The sequence below is a fragment of the Cricetulus griseus genome, chromosome 7 (assembly GCF_003668045.3).
Source record: "Cricetulus griseus strain 17A/GY chromosome 7, alternate assembly CriGri-PICRH-1.0, whole genome shotgun sequence".
Taxonomy (NCBI): domain Eukaryota; kingdom Metazoa; phylum Chordata; class Mammalia; order Rodentia; family Cricetidae; genus Cricetulus; species Cricetulus griseus.
The window spans coordinates 126,265,014-126,287,506 of record NC_048600.1 but is presented as its reverse complement, the minus strand read 5'-3'; the positions used below and the strand labels follow the sequence as shown (position 1 = coordinate 126,287,506).

At 48.1% G+C, this 22,493-nt stretch overlaps 1 protein-coding gene across 3 annotated transcripts in view; it reads left to right on the top strand.

Annotated features, from left to right (window-relative positions):
- Slc39a11 (solute carrier family 39 member 11) overlaps positions 1–22,493 on the top strand; it is a 412,078-nt gene that overhangs the window by 79,446 nt on the left and 310,139 nt on the right. For 2 of the 3 annotated variants that reach the window (XM_027425779.2, XM_027425777.2), the window contains exons 1-3: positions 707–834; positions 4,461–4,579; positions 6,896–6,934. In XM_027425779.2, the coding sequence (XP_027281580.1) occupies positions 4,472–4,579; positions 6,896–6,934 (147 nt within the window). In that variant the 5' untranslated portion in view covers positions 707–834; positions 4,461–4,471. Of the gene's footprint in view, positions 1–706; positions 835–4,460; positions 4,580–6,895; positions 6,935–22,493 lie in introns of those variants that run through there. The other variant, XM_027425778.2, reaches the window with a different exon arrangement.

Below are 22,493 nucleotides of genomic sequence, written 5' to 3'. Positions count from 1 at the left end.
CTGCTAGGCTGCCAAATATAGTACAGACCACTCACTTAACTTTACATTTCAGAAAACAACCACCACGGCATCAGTATGAGCCATACATTGCACATGACATAGGTAAAGTAAGAAACGGTTTGTTTTCTTAGTATATTTTCTTGGCATTCAGATTGAATCAGGAATGTGGCCTTAGTTTTGTTGTAGCTAAAGATAGTCATGATGTTTTCACAAAAGCCCCCAGGGAGTGCAAAACCCCTGACCTGGGCCAATGTTTCTTAGAGTACCATCCTCGGTGGGTTCTCAACATTGGCAGACCTGGGTTCCAAGGAAAAGACTGCAGACATGTAGATTGCAGAGTCCATGTTGGGCATCCTTTTAATGGATGCTATTGACCTTGAGGATAAAGCCACTGACCTTCGGAATGTTGCCTGTAATGAAATCTGGACACTTCAGCACACAGGCTCTGTTGCTCAGCTAGGGTTTAGGACCTGTGACAGAACGATGTAGACTACATTAAGTACATCAGAACTGGTACAAAGTGTCCCTTACTTGTGTATCGGTAGCCTCCCCTAGGATTCCAGGGCCGAGTGCATGCGTTCTGCAGTGGCCTCTGCATTTGTGGCCTTGGGGTGCCGCACTTGCCCGCCCGCACTTGTTTCTGCTCCTGTTGGAGTCTGTGAACCAGAGACTTTATTCTCCAGGCAGGATTTGCCAGTTGCGGAGGGGCGGGGCCTGGCTGTGTAGAGCCACGTGTGCTGGAGCTAAGCAGGAAGTGACTGAAGAGTGGAGCCGGGCGAGCCAGTGGCATTCGGGGCTGATGGAAGTGGAGAGGGGGCTGGAGAGGGCACCCTAGTGAGTCGCCTTTTTTCTCTTTCAAGCCCGGAGTCCCGGGCAGTCACAAGAGTGTGCAGCGGCCTTGAGGTCACAAAGGGTTGTAGTAGGGAGGGCAGGTCCTGGAGGAGCAGCAGGGGGCTGTGGCAGGTGGCAGAGGAGGAAGGGTGTTCGGGCCCCCTCTGCTCCATGCTAGGATGAGCTGGAGACAGCCATCCGAGGCCCTTCAGTGCACAACCAAGGACTTGTTCATTCATTGTTTTACGGTGGTGTGTGAGGGACGGGGGATCGCCGGGAGCCAATGGCAGCGGTTCAGAGGCCCCTCCCACTCCCCCCGCAACTGGTCTGGGGGGGAGGCCTGAGAGTCGGCAGGGTGCCTGCTAGAGAACTTTTTCACATTTATTCCGGCAGTCCTGATCCCGCTCCAGGGCATCTCTGGTGGAGCCTGGCCTGCCTGTTCTGTGCGAGCTCACTGAAGCCGGGCGGTGCCGTACTTTAACTAAACCTGCGTCTTGAAGTTGGGGAGGCGATAGATTTAAAGAGGAGGGAGACAAACAGAACAAAACAGGACTGAAGGAAATGTACTGGGTTCACCCGAGGTGGCTGCACTGTGTAGTGAACATGGATTTGCATAGCCCGATGGTGACTTTTTTCAAGTTAGGATGGGTGGAGGACTGTCCTCTCTCCTGGTCATTGGACCAGTTTATGATGCTAATATCCGGCTCTTGAGAAAGTCTGAAGCAGGCTGCCTGGCATGATTTGGGGGTGTTGTGGCTGGCATGTCCTGTTCTTAAGAGCTTATTAGTCTGTTACATACTTGAGAAAGCCGGTGCCAGTGTCCTTATAGGAGGGCAGGACTCACTAAACTGGTCTGGATTTATGTATCTAGCTGTGTTTAAGAATTCCCATGGAGTTAGAAAGCTGCAGAGTTGGGATCCAGCAAGTGTGGTGTCACCAGTGACTCTGTTCTTTATAAGTAGATGGAACTTGTTTTGATAGAGTGCGTCCCTACCATGCACAAGGCCCTGAGTTTGATCCCTCGCAATGCATAAACCAGGCGTGGTAGCACACACCTGTAACCCCAGCATTTGGGAGGTGGAAGTCGTCCTCTGCTACACAGTAAGTTCCAGGCTACACAACGAAACAAAACAAAACAAAGCTGTTTTGGTGGGGCCTGAACTACCGCTCAGGGAATGGAAAAAATGTCTCCACGGGGTGCTGTGCTTGGGTGTGATAAGTACTGTTGCTGGTGGATAGATGGGCGTGGTGTCAGTCTTCCTCTACATCCATTCCTCTTCTCTCAGATGCCCAGTTACACACTGAGCTGAGGAGAGGACGTTCCTATCCCATCAGCCGCCATCATCACCCACAATTCCCTTCTGTTTGATTTTGCTATTTGGCAAATGATCCCCCCCCCCCCAGTAACTGTCAAAAGAAACAGATACTTAGGGGGTGTTTTATGCTATGTTCTGCCTTGGAGAACAAGGACTGAGAGGATGTTAGTTTGGGGTCCTTTGTAAATGTTTAACGCTTTACTCACCCGGCACTGGGAATGGTCACTGCACTAGTGGTCCAGGGTCTCAGTTTAAAAGCAAACACAAGTCCCTCCAATTTTATTGTTTTAGTTTTCGATTCAAGATCTCACTATGTAGCTCTGGTTCACCTGAAACTTGCTATGGAAGACCAGGCTAGCCTCAAACTTGCAGAGATATGCTTGCATTTGCCTCTAAGTGCTGGAACTAAAGATATGTGTCACCATGCACAACACTCACTACTCTTGATGTTGACTAGACTTGGGGATGCAGTAAAAGGCTATTTGTTTGCTTGCAATTATTATTTTTTAATTATTAATTTGTGCAGTCACTGTCTTGAGTTTCTATATATTGGGTGTGTCTAATCTGCATTCCAATATAGAGATGAGTACTGCCCAACACGAAATAGTAAACTTAATCAAATATTGTGGGGTTTGGGAAAGGGCGCATTTTAAAGCTATGTGTGTATTTATTTATTTGTTTAGTGTGTTTGTGTGTGGGGCTTGTGCATTCCGTGGTATAAATGGTGAAGGTCAGAGGACAGCATGTTGGTTCTTTCCCTCTTTGAGTACTGGGAATTAAACTCAGATTGTCAGGCTTGGTAGAGTTTTGTTGTTACTTGATTGTGTGGTTCTCATAATGCAACATCAGTGCCCTGTTGAAATGTCAAAAGGTTGCATATATTCGGAATCTGATCCCGTAGGTGGGTTTACCTTAGATCTAACACAGGGGCCCAGTTGGGCTCAGTTGGGTCCACAGCCTTTTCTGAGTGTGTATTGGGTGCGGGGACCTGTCCACACACTGCCATGGTTTGCTCTAAGGCCAGCGGGGACTTCTTCAGTCTTTGATATGCAGGCTTGCAGTAATTCCTGGCTGCTCAGCACCGAGGGAGGTAAGCCAGGTGGGGTCAGGTCCAGTCCTGTGGGTGCTGGAGAGCCAAAGGGGAGCTGAATGGGGCCTTTCAGTGGAGGCCTCACACCTAGAGTGTGCCAGGGCACATGGCCGCTTCACACATGGACTTGCCTGCTTTGTAACTTTCCACAGGAGAAGGCTGACTGTCGTTTCAGATCTAGGAGGGGATGGGCTGGCTATGGTCTCGGTGTTGAGCATGGTTAAGCCTGAGGAGGTTCTGTGGGCCCACGCAAGAGAGGGCCCTTTCTTTTCTTGGTGGACTGTGCACTGTTTCACCATCAGCAGGGGTGTGCTGAGCTCCAGGGCAAGCGCTGTTTGCTGTTCATAGTTTCATTTCCTTGCGCTCTCTGGTTCTCCTGTCTGGGTAAGCTGGTTCCTCTCACTCAGTAAGTAGTTCTCAGGGGGTGCCCATGCTCCTTCTCACAAGGCTCTGGGAAAGTCTCCATCCTCTAGCAGTTAAGGTATAAGAGACGAAGGAGGGCAGCCTCCAATCGGAAGCAGCAAAGATAGTTTGGACAGCGTGGGGGATCATGGGAGGTTTTGTCATGGAGTTGGCATCAGGTGGACCTCAGAGGAGGCTCTTGGGTTTAGAGGGCAGGCGCTGTGGAGGGAAGGCATTTCTGAAGGGGCTTATGGGAAAAAAAAAACCATGGAGGCACAGTTGTCTGGGTTTGTAAAGATGCTGTAAGGGACTGAGTTGATGGGAGTGTGGGAATCTATACCAGGTGCTGTTGGACTTTGGCTTGGAGAGTCCATGGAGGAGGGAAAGTCTGTCAGTGGAATTTACCTACATTTAGCCAGCAGTCTGGCTTGAGTCTGTGGCCTGTATTTGTCAGGTACTGAGAAGAAATGGCCGGCAAGGACAGGTTCATGTAACGAGTGGGAAAGGCTGTGGTGGGATCTGCCTGGCCACTTTCCTCACAACTTAGACGCTTTGTGCTTCTGTCTAGAGCAAATTCCCAGTCCTGCAGCCTCTTGGGAGGGCTTCCTAGCTGCTTTCTCCCAGTGTTTTCATGACATCTTTTAAAGTTACCTGACTTTTAATATCTCTGGAGCCCAGGTGAAAGGCTATTGTATTGGTTTGACTTGAAGATGCAGACCGCCTGCTCTGATACAGAGCACCCTAGGCAGGGGTTTGGTTTAGGGCATGCATATGTCACCAGCAGGGCCCCTCAGCATCATCTCTCTTTCTTCTGTACACAGCTGTATCCAGCATGCTCCAAGGCTACAGCTCCGTGTTCCAGGCCTTGTTGGGGACCTTCTTCACCTGGGCAATGACAGCAGCTGGAGCAGCTCTTGTGTTCATATTCTCCAGTGGGCAGGTGAGTTGGTTCATTTCTGGAGGTTCACAGGGACCCTTCGTGAGCTCTGAAACTGTCTCCTTCCACAGAACAATTGGCAGCACCCACACAGGCAGTTGGTGAGGTAGCAATGTTCTCTCACCTTGTTTCCTTTCTGTCTGCTTACTAGGCCAGGGGACAGGTACACAAGCCACGTATTGTTTTCCCCTCATCTGCCTCTGGCACCCGGATTCAAAAGGGCGTGGCACTGAGGGACTAGCTATTTCGCTTCCATTAACCTGCTGCTTCCTTCCGAGCCTCTGTCTAATTTCCTGCTGCCTGGAGCAGGAGTACTGTGCGGGCTCCGAGATGATTAGGTTTCAGTAGAGCTGCCCTCCCTGTGGCCTTGAGTTAGTTAGACAATTGCTAAGACCTTGGGGGAAGGAAGAGACTTGCTTCTCTTCTACCCCAGCCCAGGGCACTTCATCCCTTCCCCTTGGCTGAATATTGACAGGCTCACTTCCCTAACCTGTGGAGACTTATGTCTGCCCACCTCTATCCTGCCACCCCCCAATGATAGACCCACCTCCTCATTTTCTCTTCTGATATCACGTAAGCCCACCCTTATCGAGAATGCATCCTCTCTCTTAGATGGGTATAGATAGGCTCCTTGTCCATGTGCACCCTGTGTCTGCCCACCCCTTGCCGCATGTATCCCGTACAGATCCTACAGCTAGCCCCCAGTCCTGTCTGTTGTCCTCAGGTCATACATTCTGGGCCCACATCCTCACAAAAATCTCTAAATCTCTTCATCTTTTCTTCCTCTACATTCCAGATCCTTATATCCCTCCTCCACCCTCTGCGTACCCCTCCTCCACCCTATTCCACAGGCATAGCCCATACCCACCTCCCATGCCTGAAATTCTACTCTCCTAACCCTGAGCTGCCCCAGCCCCACTCAGAGCCACTCACAGCTGTCCTGAAGAATGTACTCCTCGCCTTGCTCAGGGGCACTTGGAGATGTTGTAAGAGTGGCCCATGAGAAAGCAACCGAGATAGATCTCTTTAACCACATGGAGCCCTGGATCTAGAAAGGAAAACTCCTCTAGAGCAGTCAGTGTCTCAGGCCCCTGGTGTTATAGACCAGTTTGGCAGGTACTGGCTTCAGCAATAAGATACCTCCTCCCACACTGCTGCCTCCACCCTAACTGGGGGAGGTTGGTTGGCCCAAATCTATCATTTGGAGACTTGGATCTCAAATTAGACAGCCAGGAATTAGGGGGTACCGGTGATCTCAGTGTGTAAGACACCTAAGATAGGTCAAATTCACAGATAGGAAATAGAATGGCACTTGCCAGTAGCTGAGAGGAGGGGGAGGGAAGAGGGAGGAGGGGGAGGGATGAGAGAGGAGAGAAGAGGGAGGGTGTTGAGTGGTCTAGAGAAACCTTGTATGCAAGGACCACTGTCACTTAGCATGGTGCCCTTGAGGTTCATCCACACTGTCCCAGTATGGGAGCCTCTCCCCTTCTGAACGGTGAAGAGCATTGCATCATATGTACAGACCACAAGTGATTGTCTACTGTGCATGATGGATGCAAAACAGATGTCTTTATTGGAATAGATGCACAGAAAGGTACATGTTTTATACCTATGCAGTTTATTATTATTATTTTATAGAGGAAGGCCGTGAATCTGGGCTGACACTCCTCCCAGTCTCTTCAGGCTCCCTACCAGTTGCTACCCACTCCTTGACTTCCATTCCATGTATAAAGCCCACTCTGCTCTGTCTCTCCCACAGTGTGGACTTTCTGGTTTGGGTGCTGTTGTTCGGTGCTACATGCACTCACATAGCATTTGCTGTTCTGTGTCTGGCCCAATTCACCCGGTTCTGTTCCCGGCTTACTTAATGCTCCTGCTGGTTATGTATATGTATCTTTGCCTGTCTCTACACACATGCATGCACACTGTGTGTTCTTTGTGCCTGTAACGTGTGTGCATATTTTCTTTGCGCTGTGGTATTTGATTGTCCCCCTTGGTGTATCTGTCTTTCTGTGGGTGGGACTTGGTGCAGTTTCTAGTTTTGGGATCTTATGAACATCTTGCCCATGGGTTTTGGTGATTTCCCGGCATGCATTTCTGTCATTTCTCAGTAGTAGCATGTGCATTGTAGTCGACTGCCATTAGTCCCCCCCACTACTTCTAATTGACTCTGGCATGGATGGAGTGTAAGACTGGGAGGTCACCACCAGCTTAGGAGTAGGTAGTTCAGTGACTCTTTTGGGCTGTATGGTTTTCTCCCTGCTGAGGCCACATCATCTTGTCCTTGGAAACTGAAACATCTCACTTTTTCATTTTCAGAGGCGGATCTTAGACGGAAGTCTGGGCTTTGCTGCAGGGGTGAGTCGCATCTAGCGGGTGAAGTGTATTGATCCTAACCCTTCCTTCCCTGGGCTGGTGCCGGCCCCTCATGTAGTTCACTTTTTATAAGAGCTAACACCTCCTCCTGTCACCAACTGTGTTCATTTCCCAGCTTCTCTGGTGCTCTTGACTCTTGTTAGTTGGAGAAGGGAGTGGTTCAAGATTTAGAAAATAAGATAACAGCAAGGGAGGGGCTAGCCCAATAAACAGCATGAATTAAACACCTCCTTTTTCTTCTTGAAGGACTTTTTAAAGGGTTTATTTTGTATTTGATTATGTAACGTATGTGGGGTGGTGGTGGTGGTATGTGGGGGGGGCACAGGTCAGCAGTATCAGATCTCACTGGAGCTGGAGTTGCAGGAGGTTGTGAGACTCCTTTTGCGGGCGTTGGGAATCAAACTTGCCATTTGTAAGAACAGTGTGTGTTCTTGCCTGCTTCATCATCTCTCCAGCCCCAGGATTTTTTTTTTTTTTTTTTTTTTTTTTTTTAAATTTTAGGTACTTTCAAGCACACAAGGAAAAAAAAAAAGATAATCTATATCCTTGGTACACATCACCCACCTGCAGTCGTGATTGACATTTGGCAAATCTCATTCCATCTGTCTCCCTTCAACCTTCTCGGGAACTCAGAATGTTTTATAAAAGCAAATCCCAGATCTATGTAATTTCACCTGTAAATTCAATATGTATCTCAAACTAAGTGACTTCTTGTGAAACCATAATCAGTATGCCACCGTCACATCTACCGAAATGCAAACAGTAATTCCTCACTGTAATCGAGTGCTTAGTCTGTATTCATATCTCCGTCTTCTCCAAGGGGTCCTGTAAGATTATTCTGCAAGAGCTGGTATCCGTAGAAAATTTGTCGGCCATATTTTCCAAGTGTCCCAACTCTCTCCCTACCCCACCTCCTAAGCTGGTAATATATTGGAGAAATTAGGTCTTTGTTTCTAGAATGTTCCACATTCTGGGTTTGGTGGATTCCTTCCCTGTGGTGTTTACAACTTGTTTGTTTTTTTTTTTTTTTTGTTTCTTTTGTTTTTTTGAGGCAGGGTTTCTCTGTGTAGCTTTGGAGCCTGTCCTGGAAGTAGCTCTTGTAGACTAGGCAGGTCTCGAACTCACAGAGATCAGCCTGCCTCTACCTCCCGAGTGCTGGGATTAAAGACGTGCATTACCACTGCCCGGTTTACAACTTGCTGTTTTGTTGATTTCAAGCTGAGCGTTAATTCACCTAGAGGCTTGCCTCACATTTTATTTTTCTTTAAAAATGATTTGAATTCATTAACTTATTGTGTCTGTGTGTGAGCATGCCCATGCGTTGGAGGCCCATTTGCAGTTGGTTTTCTCCTTTCATTGTATGTGACCCGGTTCAGACTTATGTTCTTAGGCCTGGAGGAGAGCTCCTTCCCCACTGAGCAATTTTGCAAACCCAGGTTTTACTTTTCAAGCATGAGTACTTCATGGTGGTGGTGTACACTCCCAATTGCATGGCTGTATCAGAAGGCACAAACTGTGTGCCTTCTCTATGAGTCCACCAGGGCTTGGTTCTTATCTGCAGTCTCTATAGCCCTGTGATTGGGCAGACTTGTCTTGGGGTGGGACCTCACTGAAATCACCTAAGTCATCGGCTCTCAGACCAGGGTCTGTAGCATGAGTTCTAATGGTCTTAATAATAAAAGCCCGTTGTCAGATACAGGGGAAAATGCTGAAAGGATCAAAACCACAGCTACTCTTTGCCTGGCTAACTTCCCAGCTGAAAAGAGACTGAGCTCCTGTTTCTTCCCGCCTTATCACTTCCTCTCTCCGCCCAGCCACCTCACTTCCTGTCTGTCTGTACAGACCTCTGTGGTTAACTAGTGGCTAGCTCTGCCCTCTGATTTTCAGGCAAACTTTATTTGTTAGAGTATAAACAAGATATCACTACAGGGTCTGTCCTTAGAGAACATGGAGATTCCCAGGCTGTACATAGGTGTACAGAGAGCAGTAGCAGAATCCATTTCTAGGCCGTCAGCTTGCAATATTCCTCTCCATAAAACTGCTGTACCTGAGAATGCTCTGGAAGCCAGCTCTCCTTTCCAGTCCTCCCTAGACAGATGTCCTCCGCCTTATTCTCCTGTCTCCCAGCAGCAAAAACTCCTGACAGAAGTTGAGATTTAGGGTCACATAATCCCCTTTGAGGTGAATGCCCCCAGTGGCCTATGGACCTCTCATAAAGCCCCATTTCTCAAAGGTTCTGTTAGCAGCCAACAGTGCCACCCTAGAGACCCAACCGTAAACTTATGGACCCCTGGATGGTCACTCCCAGACCATAGCAACTTGGTAGGACTCTGAGCCTCCTGATAAGGGACCCCATGTGACAAGCTGCTGTGCTGTAATGTGTGAAGATGCTGAGGGGCAGAGGGCCCTTCTCCAGCACTGCTCCCAGGCACACCTCAGGGGCCATGGCACTGTTGCTAAGTAAAGGATTGGGGCCCTTAGGGTTGGCATAATGCCAGTCTCTCTCTCACTTTCCTGTTTTTGGACTCAGCCTGACTCTCATGTCTCCCAAACGCTAGTGATTTCTGAAGGGTCGCAGGTACCTTGGTGGCATTTCTATCCCTAGCTTCCTCCCCCACCCCCGCCTGTTCTGCATGTTCAAGCACAATGGAGGGTGGCCTGTTCAGCACTTAATTCCTGACCCACGCCGTCACCAGGAGAATCTGTGGTAAGGTGAGGGGCGCCGAGGCACAGAAGGAAGAGAGCCACTCAGAAAGAAGATAGATTATTGCTATTATTATTATATTTTTTCCTCTTTGGTTTCACCCCCAGACTTCCTTTGTGACCATCACCAGCATGGGGGAGAAAATGACTTATATTACCCCTCCTCCACAGTGCTGGGACACAGCAGTGTTTGTCTTGGGGAAGGAGCCCTTGGCTTTTTCTTGCCCTACTGAGTGCGCAGGGTGGAGTGTTCCCCAATTGAGTGCTCGTGAGACCTTTCTCTGGAGTCTCTCGAATAGTCACCACCCTTCTCCTGCCTTTACCTAGTCCCCTGTCTTGCCTGTACTGGTGCCTAGTTAGTGTGAGTGGGTAGACCACCAACCTGTATCCCTGTCACCTCCCCTCTCACCCTGCTGCCTGGCTTTGCAGGCCTGGGTCTACTGTGCAAATCAACTGGAATGTTCTTCTTGGAAGTGTGATCCTCCTTGATGAGGAGGACTCCCATTGTCCTTGTAAGGAGAAGGTGAGTGAAGATGAGAAAAAGCTAACAAGGCCCAGAGATGGGATGTGGCTCAGTTGAAGAGCACTTACCTAGCATGTGCAAGGCCCTGGGTTCAATCCCCGTCACCTCCCCCAAACGAAACAAAACGCCTAGAGGTTCAGGTTATATGACCCTGTGTGTGTTCGAGTCACCCACTTTTGTTATTTCTCTCTAGGAACTGCTAGATGCCTAGTAGCTGCTCCTTTAATATGGTTGGCTCACAAGATGCTCTTTTAGCATGACTGGGTCCTGTTGCACCTGTCTGTCCATCCGTTTACTTATCTGTCTATTCATCCAGCATCTGCTGGAAGCCTGTTTTACACTATTTACTGTGACGAGGGAAGGGCAGCTGAGGAACAAGAAAACACTACTGTCTGTCAAGAAGCTGTAATCGACTGGAGGGGTGTGCCAACCAGTCTGGTGGGCTAGATCCATCTGCTACCTGTTCTTGTGACAATAGACAATGCACCAGAACAAGCCACACCCACGCGTCACAGTGCCTGTGGCCGCTTTTGCATCATAGCAACAACACTGGGCTGTAGCTGACTCACTGGCTCTCAAAGCCACAGATATTTGTTCTTTGGACTTTAAGAAAAGTTTGCTGGCTCGTGAGGTGGCACTGGGGGCAGGGAATTCAGAGGCCTGGTGACTGTGTGAACAGCCAGAAAGGGAAGGGCCACATCTCTGTTCTGCTGGGTCCAACTCCCGGTTCCAGAATGCTTCCTGGAATGTCTGATGTTCCCAAGAAGATAGTTTCCTGGGAGATGCCTGGCTTTGTTTGGATCCTGTATAGGAGGCTTGGTGCTTGCTTCTTCCTTGGCTGAGGGTCCTGTGCAGACTCATCAGAGGATGGCTTTGTAGTGTAGTGTGGTGTCTTACGTGGACTCTGATGCCATTCTTCATGTCACTTACGACAGTGTGTAGAGCCAGAGAGCTAGGCCACTGGTTAAGAATGTGTCCTGAAGCCTGGTGGTGGTGACACACACGTTTAATCCCAGCACTTGGGAGGCAGAGACAGGCAGATCTTTGTGAGTTCGAGACTAGCCTGGTCTACAAAAGCTAGTTCCAGGACAGGCTCCAAAGCTGCATAGAAACCCTGTCTCGGAAAACAAACAAACAGAAAAAAGAATGTGTCCTGCTCCTGCAGGGGCCCCAAGTTTGGGTCCTAGCACCAACATTGGGCAGCTCACAGTTGACTGTAACTCCAGCTCTAGGGGATCTGACTCTTCTGGGCTCCATGGGCACCCACACTCATGTGTACACACCCATACAAGAGTCAGGCACACACATAATTAAAACATAGTAGTAACTCTTCAGAAAGGACAGTATCTCCAGAGATGGTCAGGGCAAGGGTATTATGATGCAAATGTCGACTGTGAACTTGATGGAAACAGACCTCTGGATGTGTCTGTGAGGGAGTTTTCTACAGTAAGCTAGCTCAACTGGGAAGAGGTTGCCCTACGAGCTGGTGGTACCATTTCATAGACCAGGATCCTGGACTGAATAGAGGAGAAAGCAAGCTGAGCACCGGCATTTCATCTCTCTCTCTGTTCCTTGCTGTGGAAGCAATGTGACTAGCCACCTTTTGTTCCTGCTGTCAAGACATCCCCTGCCATGACAGACCACATTCCCTCAGACTATCAGCCAGATTAAGCCTTCCTTAAGTTGTTTTTGTCAAGTATTTTTGTCACAGCCATGAGAAGCTTTAACTAGTACAAGGGAGATTTTGAAAGCAAGCTACCTGTCTCAGCACAAACCCAGCTTAGCTTTACAGCTGCCTTGAGTATCCCTGGCCCAGCAGACTGAGACTGTCTGCCCTGGCATCTTTAACAGTTGACATAAACAGCCTTCTGGCTTTGGCAATGTCACCTCCTCTATGATGCAGTGATCCCCACCTTGGCTGCATGTTGCAATCACCTAGAAAGCTTGTATTACATTTAAAAATCACATTTGTTTATTTGTTTGTTTATTTATTTAGTCTGTTTGGGCATGGTGGGTGGGGCATGGGTGGATATCAGAGAGCAACTTGCAATAGTCAAGTCTCTCCTCTTACCAGGTGGGTCCCAAGGGTCAAACTCAGGTCCTCAGGGTTGGTGGCAAGCACCTTTATCGGCTGAGCCATCTCGCTTGCTCTCACCTGGAGAGCTTTTATCTTCCCCTGTTTGCAGTGCCCTGGGCACACCTCGTACTAACTGCATTAGCCTCTTGCACTTTGGGACACTGTTGAGGAGTGTCATCCAGCACCAGTGTGTGCACCCAGTGTCAGGGACTTTCAGTCTCCTGGAGATCACATTCTAATGAAGGATGAGCTGCTGTTTGGAGAAATCAAGCTCCCCCCAAATCACCGGGAGTTGTGAGGCTAAGAATTGAACTGAGTCAATACTAATACTTAGGGTTAAGATCATGCTAAGGGTTTCCAGGAAGGGAAGACAAGGGCCTGAACTGTGGGAAAGGAAGCTTTCTCTACTGCAGCCCTGTCTGCTGAAGGCTTGTGGCATCCACTGTGTACTTGCTAGAGGATTGGCTCCCAACACTGGTTGATCTAGCCTGGCAAAGCAGGCAGTTGTCATATTCCTGGTTCATTTCCAGTTGATCAGGCGATAGTGGACAGCCACTAGTTGGGAACACAGGCTCCTCTTTGTTATTTGGCTCTTTCAAAAAGAAAGGCAGGAGGCAGGAGCTTGGGAAACTGGAACTTGGGTTGAAATCCCCACTTGATGCCTGAGTGCTTGTTGGATTCCATACCGTGTGTGAAACATCACAGGACTGGTGGGGACTCGTGGGAGTCATCCCTGGCAGCAGACAGGGCAATGCTTCACTAAATCCAGACAGATGGTGGGAGCATAGATTGTTCTCCAAGACTTTCGTGAACTAAGATTTCATATTTTAAAAACCTAATTGAATGTTTAGCTGTCTTGTTATAAACTTATCAGATCTCAGAGTCTTCCCCTGTATTTGAATAAGCAGTGGTTGCTGGCATCATTTTCCTTAGGTATTTTCGTACAGGTCCTTTTGAAAAGCATTATGTTAAACGTCAGTTCTCTTGAAAGATGTTCTTAACTGACTACACAGGATCAGAGGGAGGATTAGCTCTTTGTCTTTAGAATCTGCAGGTTAGGGGCAAATATCTACCAGTTCTTAAGACAAGTGCTTTGTGGAAAGATGGCCTCTGAGCCACACACAATCACTTTTTAGCATCGGCTAGCACTCAAGAGGGAGGCCAGCCAGTAGTCTATGCCTTGTAAGGGGCTGGTGTCATTTGCCAGACTGTCAAATATGTGTTCAGTTTGCAAATTAGCCATTGGTTTTGTCCTGTGGAACGTGGAAGCAACCTGAGGCAAAGTTGTCTTCAGACCAATCTGCCCCTCATCAGTGAGTACCTACTGTGTGTAGGGCACTGTGGGAGACTAAGCAAAGAAGTGATGTGCTAGCTAGTCCTGTAAGGGGCTTAGGGTCTCTTAGGACAGAAATCGCTTTCACCCATAGTGAAACATGAGACAGATTAGTATGTGGTAGTTAATGAGAAGATGAGCAAAAGGTCCTGGGGACCCAGAGATAGGAGGTTCCTTCTAGTTGGGGAACTAGAGACAGTTTCATGGGTAAAGGTCAGATGGGAAGATAGGTTAGGTTTTGACAGGTGGGGATGATGCAGGGGGAGGAAGGACTGGGGAGATGGCTCATCCAGGGGTGGAAGCAAGGGCGAGATGGCTCATTTGGAAAAGAGCTTGCCGTGCAGGATGTTTGATCGCTAGCCCTCATGTAAAAAGCCGGGTATGGGGGTACTTGCCTGTAATCCCAGTGCTGGGGAGCTGAGCTTCAGATCCTAGTGAGAGACAGACGGACTGGAACGGCCCGAAGAGATGGTTCAACGGTCAAGAGCACCTGCTGCACTCTCAGCAAATAGGAGTTCAGTTCCCAGTACCCATGTGGTGACTCACAGCCACCTGAAATTCCAGCTCAGGGGATCCATCCGGTACCCTGTCTGTCCTTCATTGGCACAGCATCCACATGCACACACACAGACAGACACAGACACAGACATATACATACAGAACACAATAAACCTTAGTAAAAAACAAAGCAAAAAACCCAAAATAGATGGCTCCTGAGAAAAATAATCAAGGTTGACATCTGGTCTGCACATCATGTGCACACATACCCACACCTGTAAACATATGACCATGCTCATGTATACACACACACACACACACACACACACACACACACACACACACACACAGAGCGGGGGGCGGGGGGGGGATACAGACAGACAGAGACAGAGAGAGACAAGGATGGAGGGAGGAGGAGGAGGAGAAAAGAAGAAGAAGAAGAAGAAGAAGAAGAAGAAGAAGAAGAAGAAGAAGAAGAAGAAGAAGAAGAAGAAAGATTATATAATACAGGGGTGCTGGTGGGTTTGGCGGAGACATGACTCTGGAATAGCTGTCTGGGACCCAGATACAGAAAACTTGAGGTGCTGTGGAAAAGCACTGGTTCTTTCTTTAGATAGATGGGGGAATCCCTGGGGGGTCTTGGGGATGGGGAGAAGAGCAGAGCTGTGTTTTGGGGAGCATTCAGGGGAAGTGCAGAAGTGAGGGGAGGTCACAGAAAGATAAAACTAGAACTTGCAAGCCCAGAGGCAGAGGAGACAGGACTGGGATCTAAGGGTGGTCCTGCTGTCAGGCTCAGGGGTTGATTGGCAGGTATCTGCAGGTGACGGTGGCCAAAGAGATTGTGCTGTCACCTTTTCTGGGGCTGGCATCACCATCTGACTCATGCATGGCTGGAAGGGGAACCTATCAGAATGGGGAGAGGGCTCTTTTAGCCTTACAGGGGGCTCTCTTCCTGCCTTTCTCATTTGAGTGAGTTTATACTCTGGATTCTGTATGTGTTGGGGTGGTCTCCATGACAACCAGACACCTACAGCTTGCAGTGCTGATGGGGATGTCTCCTCCACTGCTCTGCTGTTGTTGGTGATCCCTGTCTGTTAAGATTAGATTTGACCCAGGACCAAGGCTTGAAAAACAGTGGCATGAACAAGAAAGCTCCCTCTTCTGCAGCATTGCGGAGACTGTGACTGGGGAAATAGGTGCACGGGATCAGAAGTCAGGGTCCAATTCTTCACTGCAGGGTTCCCTTTTCCTTTCTGCACCAAAGAAGCTGCCAGAGCTCTGGTCATCACATTTCTTTTCCAGGTAGTTAAAACGGCAGCGGGGCAGGGAAGGGGTCATTTCCTGCAAGCCCTGAGTAACAGCTCTCTGTATTTCACTGACCGGGACTTGCTCATGTGATCAAATCTAACTGAAAGACAGTTAGGAGACATGGTCCTTTAGCAAAACAGCCACATGTCTAACTAAGCATTGGGATTCTGTTACTGCAAGTTGGCAAAGTGGGGGGCCATGAGCATGCTCAGACACAGCTCTGTGTGGAGAGAACGCTGAGCCCCAGCACTCTGCTGGTTTAACCTTCTCTGTGTGTATTTTATTTCCTAGTTAGGTTTCTGTTGCTGTGATGAAATGCTATGACTCAAAGCAACTTGGGGAGGAGAGGGTTTATTCACTGTTTACTTCTAGGTAACAGTCCATCACTGAGTGAAGTTGGGACAGGAACTAAACTCAAGCAGGGCAGGAACCTGAAGTCATGGATGGGAGTGCTGTGTGCTGGCTTGCTCCCCACAGCTTGCTCAGCCTGCTTTCTTACACAATCCAGGACCACCTGCACAGGGGTGGCACCTCCCACAGTGAGCTGGGTCCCTCCACGTCAATCATTAGTCAAGAAGCTGCCCAACAGGCTTGCCCCCAGGCTAATCTGGGAGGGGCTTTTTTTGTTTGTTTGTTTTTTGTTTTTTTCAACTGAAGTTCCCTTTTCTCAAGTAATTCTAGCTTGTGTCAAATTGACATAAAACTATGCTGCATATTTTATATGTTGATTTCTTTACAAGTCATGATATTCTTCCTTAATGTGTTTCTTTCTAAATGATTGCGTATAATGTAGGAACTTGATAAGAATGTCCAGTGCTACCCACGGTGCATGATAAGACAAATCCTTTGGTCTCTGCACCAGCCAGCTGCAGAGATAATATGATAGAAAGCCTAATGCAGGCTGGTATAAGGGTTTGGTCCATGCATTACAGCTCTCTTTTGTGTGTGTATGTGCATATGTGAAGATGTACATGTACATGCATGTGTGTGGCTTGAGGCCGAGGGCAGCATTAGCTGGTATTCCTTAAGTGGTGTCCCTGTCAGACTCTCCCAGTTGTAGACCAGGCTGGCCAGTAAGCCCCATGGATCTGCCAGTCTCTGCTTCATAGGTGCCAAGATTACAAATGCACACTATCACAGCCAGCATTTTTATGTTCTCATGTTTGCAAAGTAAGCTCTTTATTGACTGAGCCCAAGCCCTTCACTCATTACAACTCTCCAGGAATAGATCTGCCCTCAGACACTGAAGCCTGTGGGTCAGAGGGGGCATTCGGATACCTGGTTGGCTTTTTCCTATGAGGCTCCATTATTGATTAGTCCAGAGAAGTGTCTTTCTTCTGTGACCATTTCATTGACTCTCATGGTTGGGTGTAATTGGCTTGGCTTTGGATGAACTCTGATCCCCTAGACGGATCCCCATTGCTGGGAAATAATGGTGTGGTAGACCTGGCCTGGCAGACAGGCCTCACATGCTTAAGCACACAGCCAAGATTCCCATGTTCTGAGAGTGTAGTCTGAAACCACCTTAATATACTGTGGTTTAAATCAAGGACAACTTACTATTTGTTATGACATCCAGGGTGGCTGGCCTCAGGTGGGTGTCTCTTCTGCTGGCCTAGCCTCACTCTTTGGCCATCAGTAGCTCCTGCAGACCCTCAGTAGACAAGGGCGTCACTTGCAGGTCTGTGGCTGTGGTGCTGTTGTCCACTCTCATCTCCGTAGGCCCGGTCTTGGCTCAGGAGTACCACCCAGGGTTCCTTACCAAGGCCTAAGAAAGTACCACAAGGCTGGGCATGAAACTGCAGGGCCTTTGGAGTCCCAGACTGTGAAACATGGAGCCACTTAATTTGCCTTTTCTTGGCCACAGCAAATCATAAGGCCCATTTCCATAAGTCCCAAGGGGTTTGGAAAATTGACTCAGGTTGTTAGAGGGAAGGAACCTGTGAAACATGGGGACTTTGATGGCTGCCTTTAATTAATGTGAGACAGTCTAGAATTACCCAGGAAGGCAGTAAGGATGAAGGATTGTCTGTATTAGGTTGGCGTGGGGGTGGGGCATGTCTGTGATAGAGTGTCTTAATTAAGTTGATTGATGTAGGAGACCCAGCCCACTGTGGGTGGTACCATTTCCTAGGCAGGGGGTCCTGAACTGGGTAGGAGTGGATAAATGGAGCTGAGCACAAGCCAGCAAGGAAGCGAGGAGCAATCAAGCAAGAGTGCGCGTACTCATTCACTTCTCATTGCTTTTGTCTGTGGATATGATGCTGCTAGTTTAAAAAAAAATAGATTAGCTTATTTTATTTATGTCATGTGTATGAGTGTTTTACCTATGTAAGTATGTGTGTCATATGGGTGTCGGGTGGAAGTCAGAAGAGGTCATTGGATCCTCAGATGGTTGTGAGCCGTTTCTCCTGCCTGTCACTAGGTTTTTGAAGGTACTGCCTTGACTTCCCCAAAATGATGGATTGTAACTTAGACTTCTGAAGCAAAATTAACCCCGTTTGCTTTTTGCAGGGTATTTTCTCTCATCAATAGGCATGAAACCAGGACAGAGGCCCCTCAGTCCATTCTTCCTTTTGCTGGAGCCCCCATACTTGGCCCCCTACCTCACTCTCTCCAAGCTCTCTCTCACCCCATGAGAATAAGGATTGCTTCCTCAGCTTCCCTTTGGTCTTCTACTGTACACATCTAGGCAGGAAGAAATCTTGAGCCCCAGGCCACAGCTACTTCTGTCTGTAGGCTGCAGAGAAACTGAGCCTCGAGGACCAAGGCCAGTTGTGGGTGTTCGAACCTACTTAAGGTCAAGTGCTTGAGTTGAATTCTTGGTCCTAGGGCTGTGTTGTCTCAGAAGCAAGGGATTCTGGGTAAGGCAGCATCCTGTGGCCAGCAGACATGTACTCTTCCCCGAACCTGTGGGTGAGCAGGGTGCATGGTCCCCAGAAGACAGGGCCATTTGGCTATGGAGACATTATTTTTGCAAAAATTCTATATATTAACATTAATTAACATTAGTTAACATTAATCTTGTTAACCTACATTATGTTTTAATCTTTCAGTCTGTCAGTCCACAGTCGATCTGTCTATACAGATTGTTTTAGAAGTTATTTTGTTTATTGTTATTATAATATAGTTACATCATTTCCCCCTTCCCTTTCCACCCTCTAAACCATCTCATATACCCCTCCTTGCCTGCTTTCAAATTCATGGCCTCTTTTTTCATTAATTGTTGTTACATGCATATATATATATATATATGTATATACACACATACATGTGTGTATACACGCATATATATATATATATATATACATACATATACACATATACACACACACACATATATTATAAATATAACCTGCTTCATCTGTATAACGTTTTCAGGGCTGACCATTTGGTATTGGGTAACCAAGTGGTGAGCTCCTCCCCAGGGAAGACCGTTTTTCCCAGCTCTCAGCATTCTCTGTCTAGTTGCTCGTAGTTCTTTGCGAAGGTTGTGGCCTGTGGGCTGCCCCCATCCACATGAGCATCTCTGTTATTCTTGTTCATCTCATGTTGGGGCCGACATGCTGGTGAGACTTGATGAGTGTAGCTTCGGCATTCCTACGAGACGCAATCTCATAGCACACTCCCTGATCTTCTGGCTCCTACTGCAGTCTTCCAGTTCTCTCTGCCACAATGTCCCCTGAGCCTGAGGTGTGGAAGTTGTTATGTGGGTTTTGAAAGTGTGTGCTGGCCTTGATCCAGTAGCGGGGCTCCTGCCTCAGCCTCCTCAGTGCTGGCATTGCAGGTGTGTGCCACCCGTGTCTGGCTTCAGGGAAGGGAACAAGGGCTCAACGTGTAGTCCAGGCTGGCTTTGAACCCACAGCACTCTTCCTATCTCGGCTTCCCAGGTGCTGGGCTTATAGGTATGCACCCCCATGCTCAACTTTCATTAATTTTCCCCCTTAATCAAGAAGTTCTCTTTCTGAATCAGGACTCAACCTTCATCAGCTTTTGTCAGGGAGGCTCTGTCTCACTGTCCATGCCTCTTGTAGATGGTGTGGCTGTACCAGCCAGTGTGGCCATAGTAGTGGGTATGGCGGTAGTAGTCAGTGACAAGCCCTGGTTGCTCAGGCTATCCCCAGAATTTGGTTAGAAGGATCAGGCCTCTAGTTTGTAGCTAAGCTGTTTACAGTCCCTGCCTTTAAGTGACAAGACTTTTAAATTCCAGGCACCTTGAGGTTCCAGGAGACAGAACCCTTCCCCTCCCAGCTTATGCCCCTGTTGAGTATAGATCCAACCTGGGCTGTTTAATGTTTCTATGCCCTGCAGAGAAAAGAAAGTACAAAATAACCAGGGAGGTGAGAGTGTTAATAGCTGGCCACTGCATGCTGCTCTTTACTGTTGGGTTCCCTGGCTTTTTAATTTCAAGGTCCAGGGCCTTGCTCAGTCTCTTCAGCAGCACCAGGCTAGACAACCCTCTGCCCAAGGGAGACTTTTTTGTTTTTGTTTTTCAAGGCAGGGTTTCTCTGTAGCTTTGGAGCCTGTCCTGGAACTCACTCTGTAGACCAGGCTGTCTCAAAATCACAGAGACCTGCCTGCCTCTGCCTCCTGAGTGCTAGGATTAAAGGCGTGTGCCACCAACGCCCTGCTTCTGAGGGGGACTTGTACATCACCAGCTGCAAAATCACCTGCGCACCTATGCCCTTTCTTCTTGATTTTCTCTTCTGCTCTGGTGTTTCTTTGGAAACCTCTCTCTGTGTCTGAAGCTCTCCTCCCCCTGTGAAGAAATCACCCTTGACAGCCTGGAGCTAAGCAGGTTAGCTCTCTGGGAGGGTGGACAGAACCAGGTATCTGTTAAGTTGCATAAATAAGGGGAAAACAGATTAGTGGTGCATTTAAGATCAGGGAGGTATGGCGTTATGATTGAGGCAGACACTTTAAATAGATTCTGAGCTCGAATTTGCCCAGTGCTTTGTAATCATGCATGAAGATTTCTGTGGGGTCATGTGTCTCCACAAGGATCACTAGTCCCTCTGGGGCTCCTGAATCCCCAAGTTACCAGGCATCATTGCTTTATTGCTTTGTATTTCTCAAAGCACTTCCTCATCTGTGGCTTCCAGTTCTTGCAGTGATCATACAGCTGTAGGTTTTATATATTATTTGCACCTGGTAGATGAAGACTGGACTGAACTCCATGTCTTTCATGTGTTCTGTTCGTGGGATGCTCAGGACAGCATGGGAAGAAAGGGCCTCTGTTGGTTCTCCTGGTCCCGACATATATGCCTTTAATGACAGTACTGCACAGTCCTCTTCCTGTGAACTTGTAAGTCATCCATTTATTAGATAACTCATTGGCAACTCTTGAACCTAGGGCCTGTACATCCACCTCAGGCCAGGGTTCTACCACTGACCTGTCTTCAGCTCTTATTCTGTTTATTTTTTCCTGTGAGACAGGTCTCACTTTAGTTACTTAGGTTGGTATGGAACTCAATCCTTAGTCCAGGCTGGCCCTGAACTTGATCCTCACAGCCCAACCTCTGAGTATTAGGATCATAGGCGTGCACCACCATACCTGGTTTATGCAGTTCTGGGGCTCGAATTCAGGGCTTCACGAATGCTAGCTAAGCACCCTCCCAACTGATATCTCCAGTTGTCATTTTTATTTTTGAGACAGTCTCGTGTGGTTTAGGTTTGCTTCTAACTCACTCTCTGTTCTTGGGCTGGTGTCAAACTCCCAACTCTCCTGCCTGTGTCCTCTGGGTGCTGGGATTATAGATTCGAGTCAGCATGCCTGGATAAAAAAATATTTTTAAAGCAAGTGTGTTGGGCTCAGTTGTCACAGGAGCTAGAGCTTCCTTCCTTCCTTCCTTCCTTCCTTCCTTCCTTCCTTCCTTCCTTCCTTCCTTCCTTCCTTCTTTTGTTTTGTTTTTGAGACAGGGTTTCTCTGTGGCTTTGGAGGCTGTCTTGGAACTTGATCAGTAGACCAGATTGACCTCGAACTTACAGAGATCTGCCTGTCTCTGCCTCCTGGATGCTGGCATTAAAGGCGTGTGACACCACTGCCTGGCTTAGAGGTTTCTTTTGTGGCTGGCTACCTGCTGGCTCAGCCCTGTTTTTCCAGACTCTTATGCATGCCAGAGCATTGATCTACAATCTCAGAGCAGGCCCTGAGAAACCATCTCCACCAAGGCTTTAAGGGAATCATCTCGGTGATTCTCCCAATGCAGGAAGAAAGTAATTGAACACAAACTCATTACATCTCTGAAGCTCCTTGAACATCTTCCCGTGATTTAATTTTGATGAACTTCTCAGGATGTAGTCAGGCCAGGAAATGTCTCAAATGGTTGGCCAGGGCCGGGTGAGCTCAGGACAGGTGCAGCTGGCCTAGGGGTGGAACCTTCTTGTAGCCAGATAGATGCTCTGGTACCCAAAAGCACTCCAGTCCCCTGCTTGGGTAAACTAGGAGAGATCCACCTGCTTCTGCTCCTGGGTGCTGGGATTAAAGGTGTTGCCACCATGCCTGGCATTAGCATGCCATTTTTAATGAATGACTTGTTAGACATTTAAGTTCCTGTCATGTTTTTGAATGTCTGCTTCCCACTCCCTTAAATTCAGATTCTAGATGCATGCATGTAGAATGCTAGTAAGGAGGCCTGTAAAGAACACAGTCTTCTTCCTCATGGCATCTGCCCCACAGGCCTGCCCTCCTCTCCAGAAGAGACCACTTCTGTCCGTTTCTTGAGAAACTTTCCCCTTGCATTTCTAAATGAGTTCGCAGTTTCTGAGTTTGGAACCTGGGTCACTTACACTTTCTTGCACCCTCTGTCTCATTGGTTAGTTGTTGAGTGGATCTCTCATCTTCCTCTTCTCTCTGTGTGTCAACCCACAACTGTTTAGCTCTGCTTGGTGGGGAAGTTCCTCAACTTGAATTCCAACAAAAGAGTAAAGGCTCCTTCTGTGGTTGTTGCTTTGTTTGCACACTCTGTTGTTGTCCCTTTAAGTCACTCTCTTATTTTCTTCTTCAGCACCAGTCCTTTCCGTGGGCTCATCCCACACATTCCGACCTCTCCCACACGAATGCAGGTTTTCCTTCTTCCAGACATTGACTTTCAGAGTT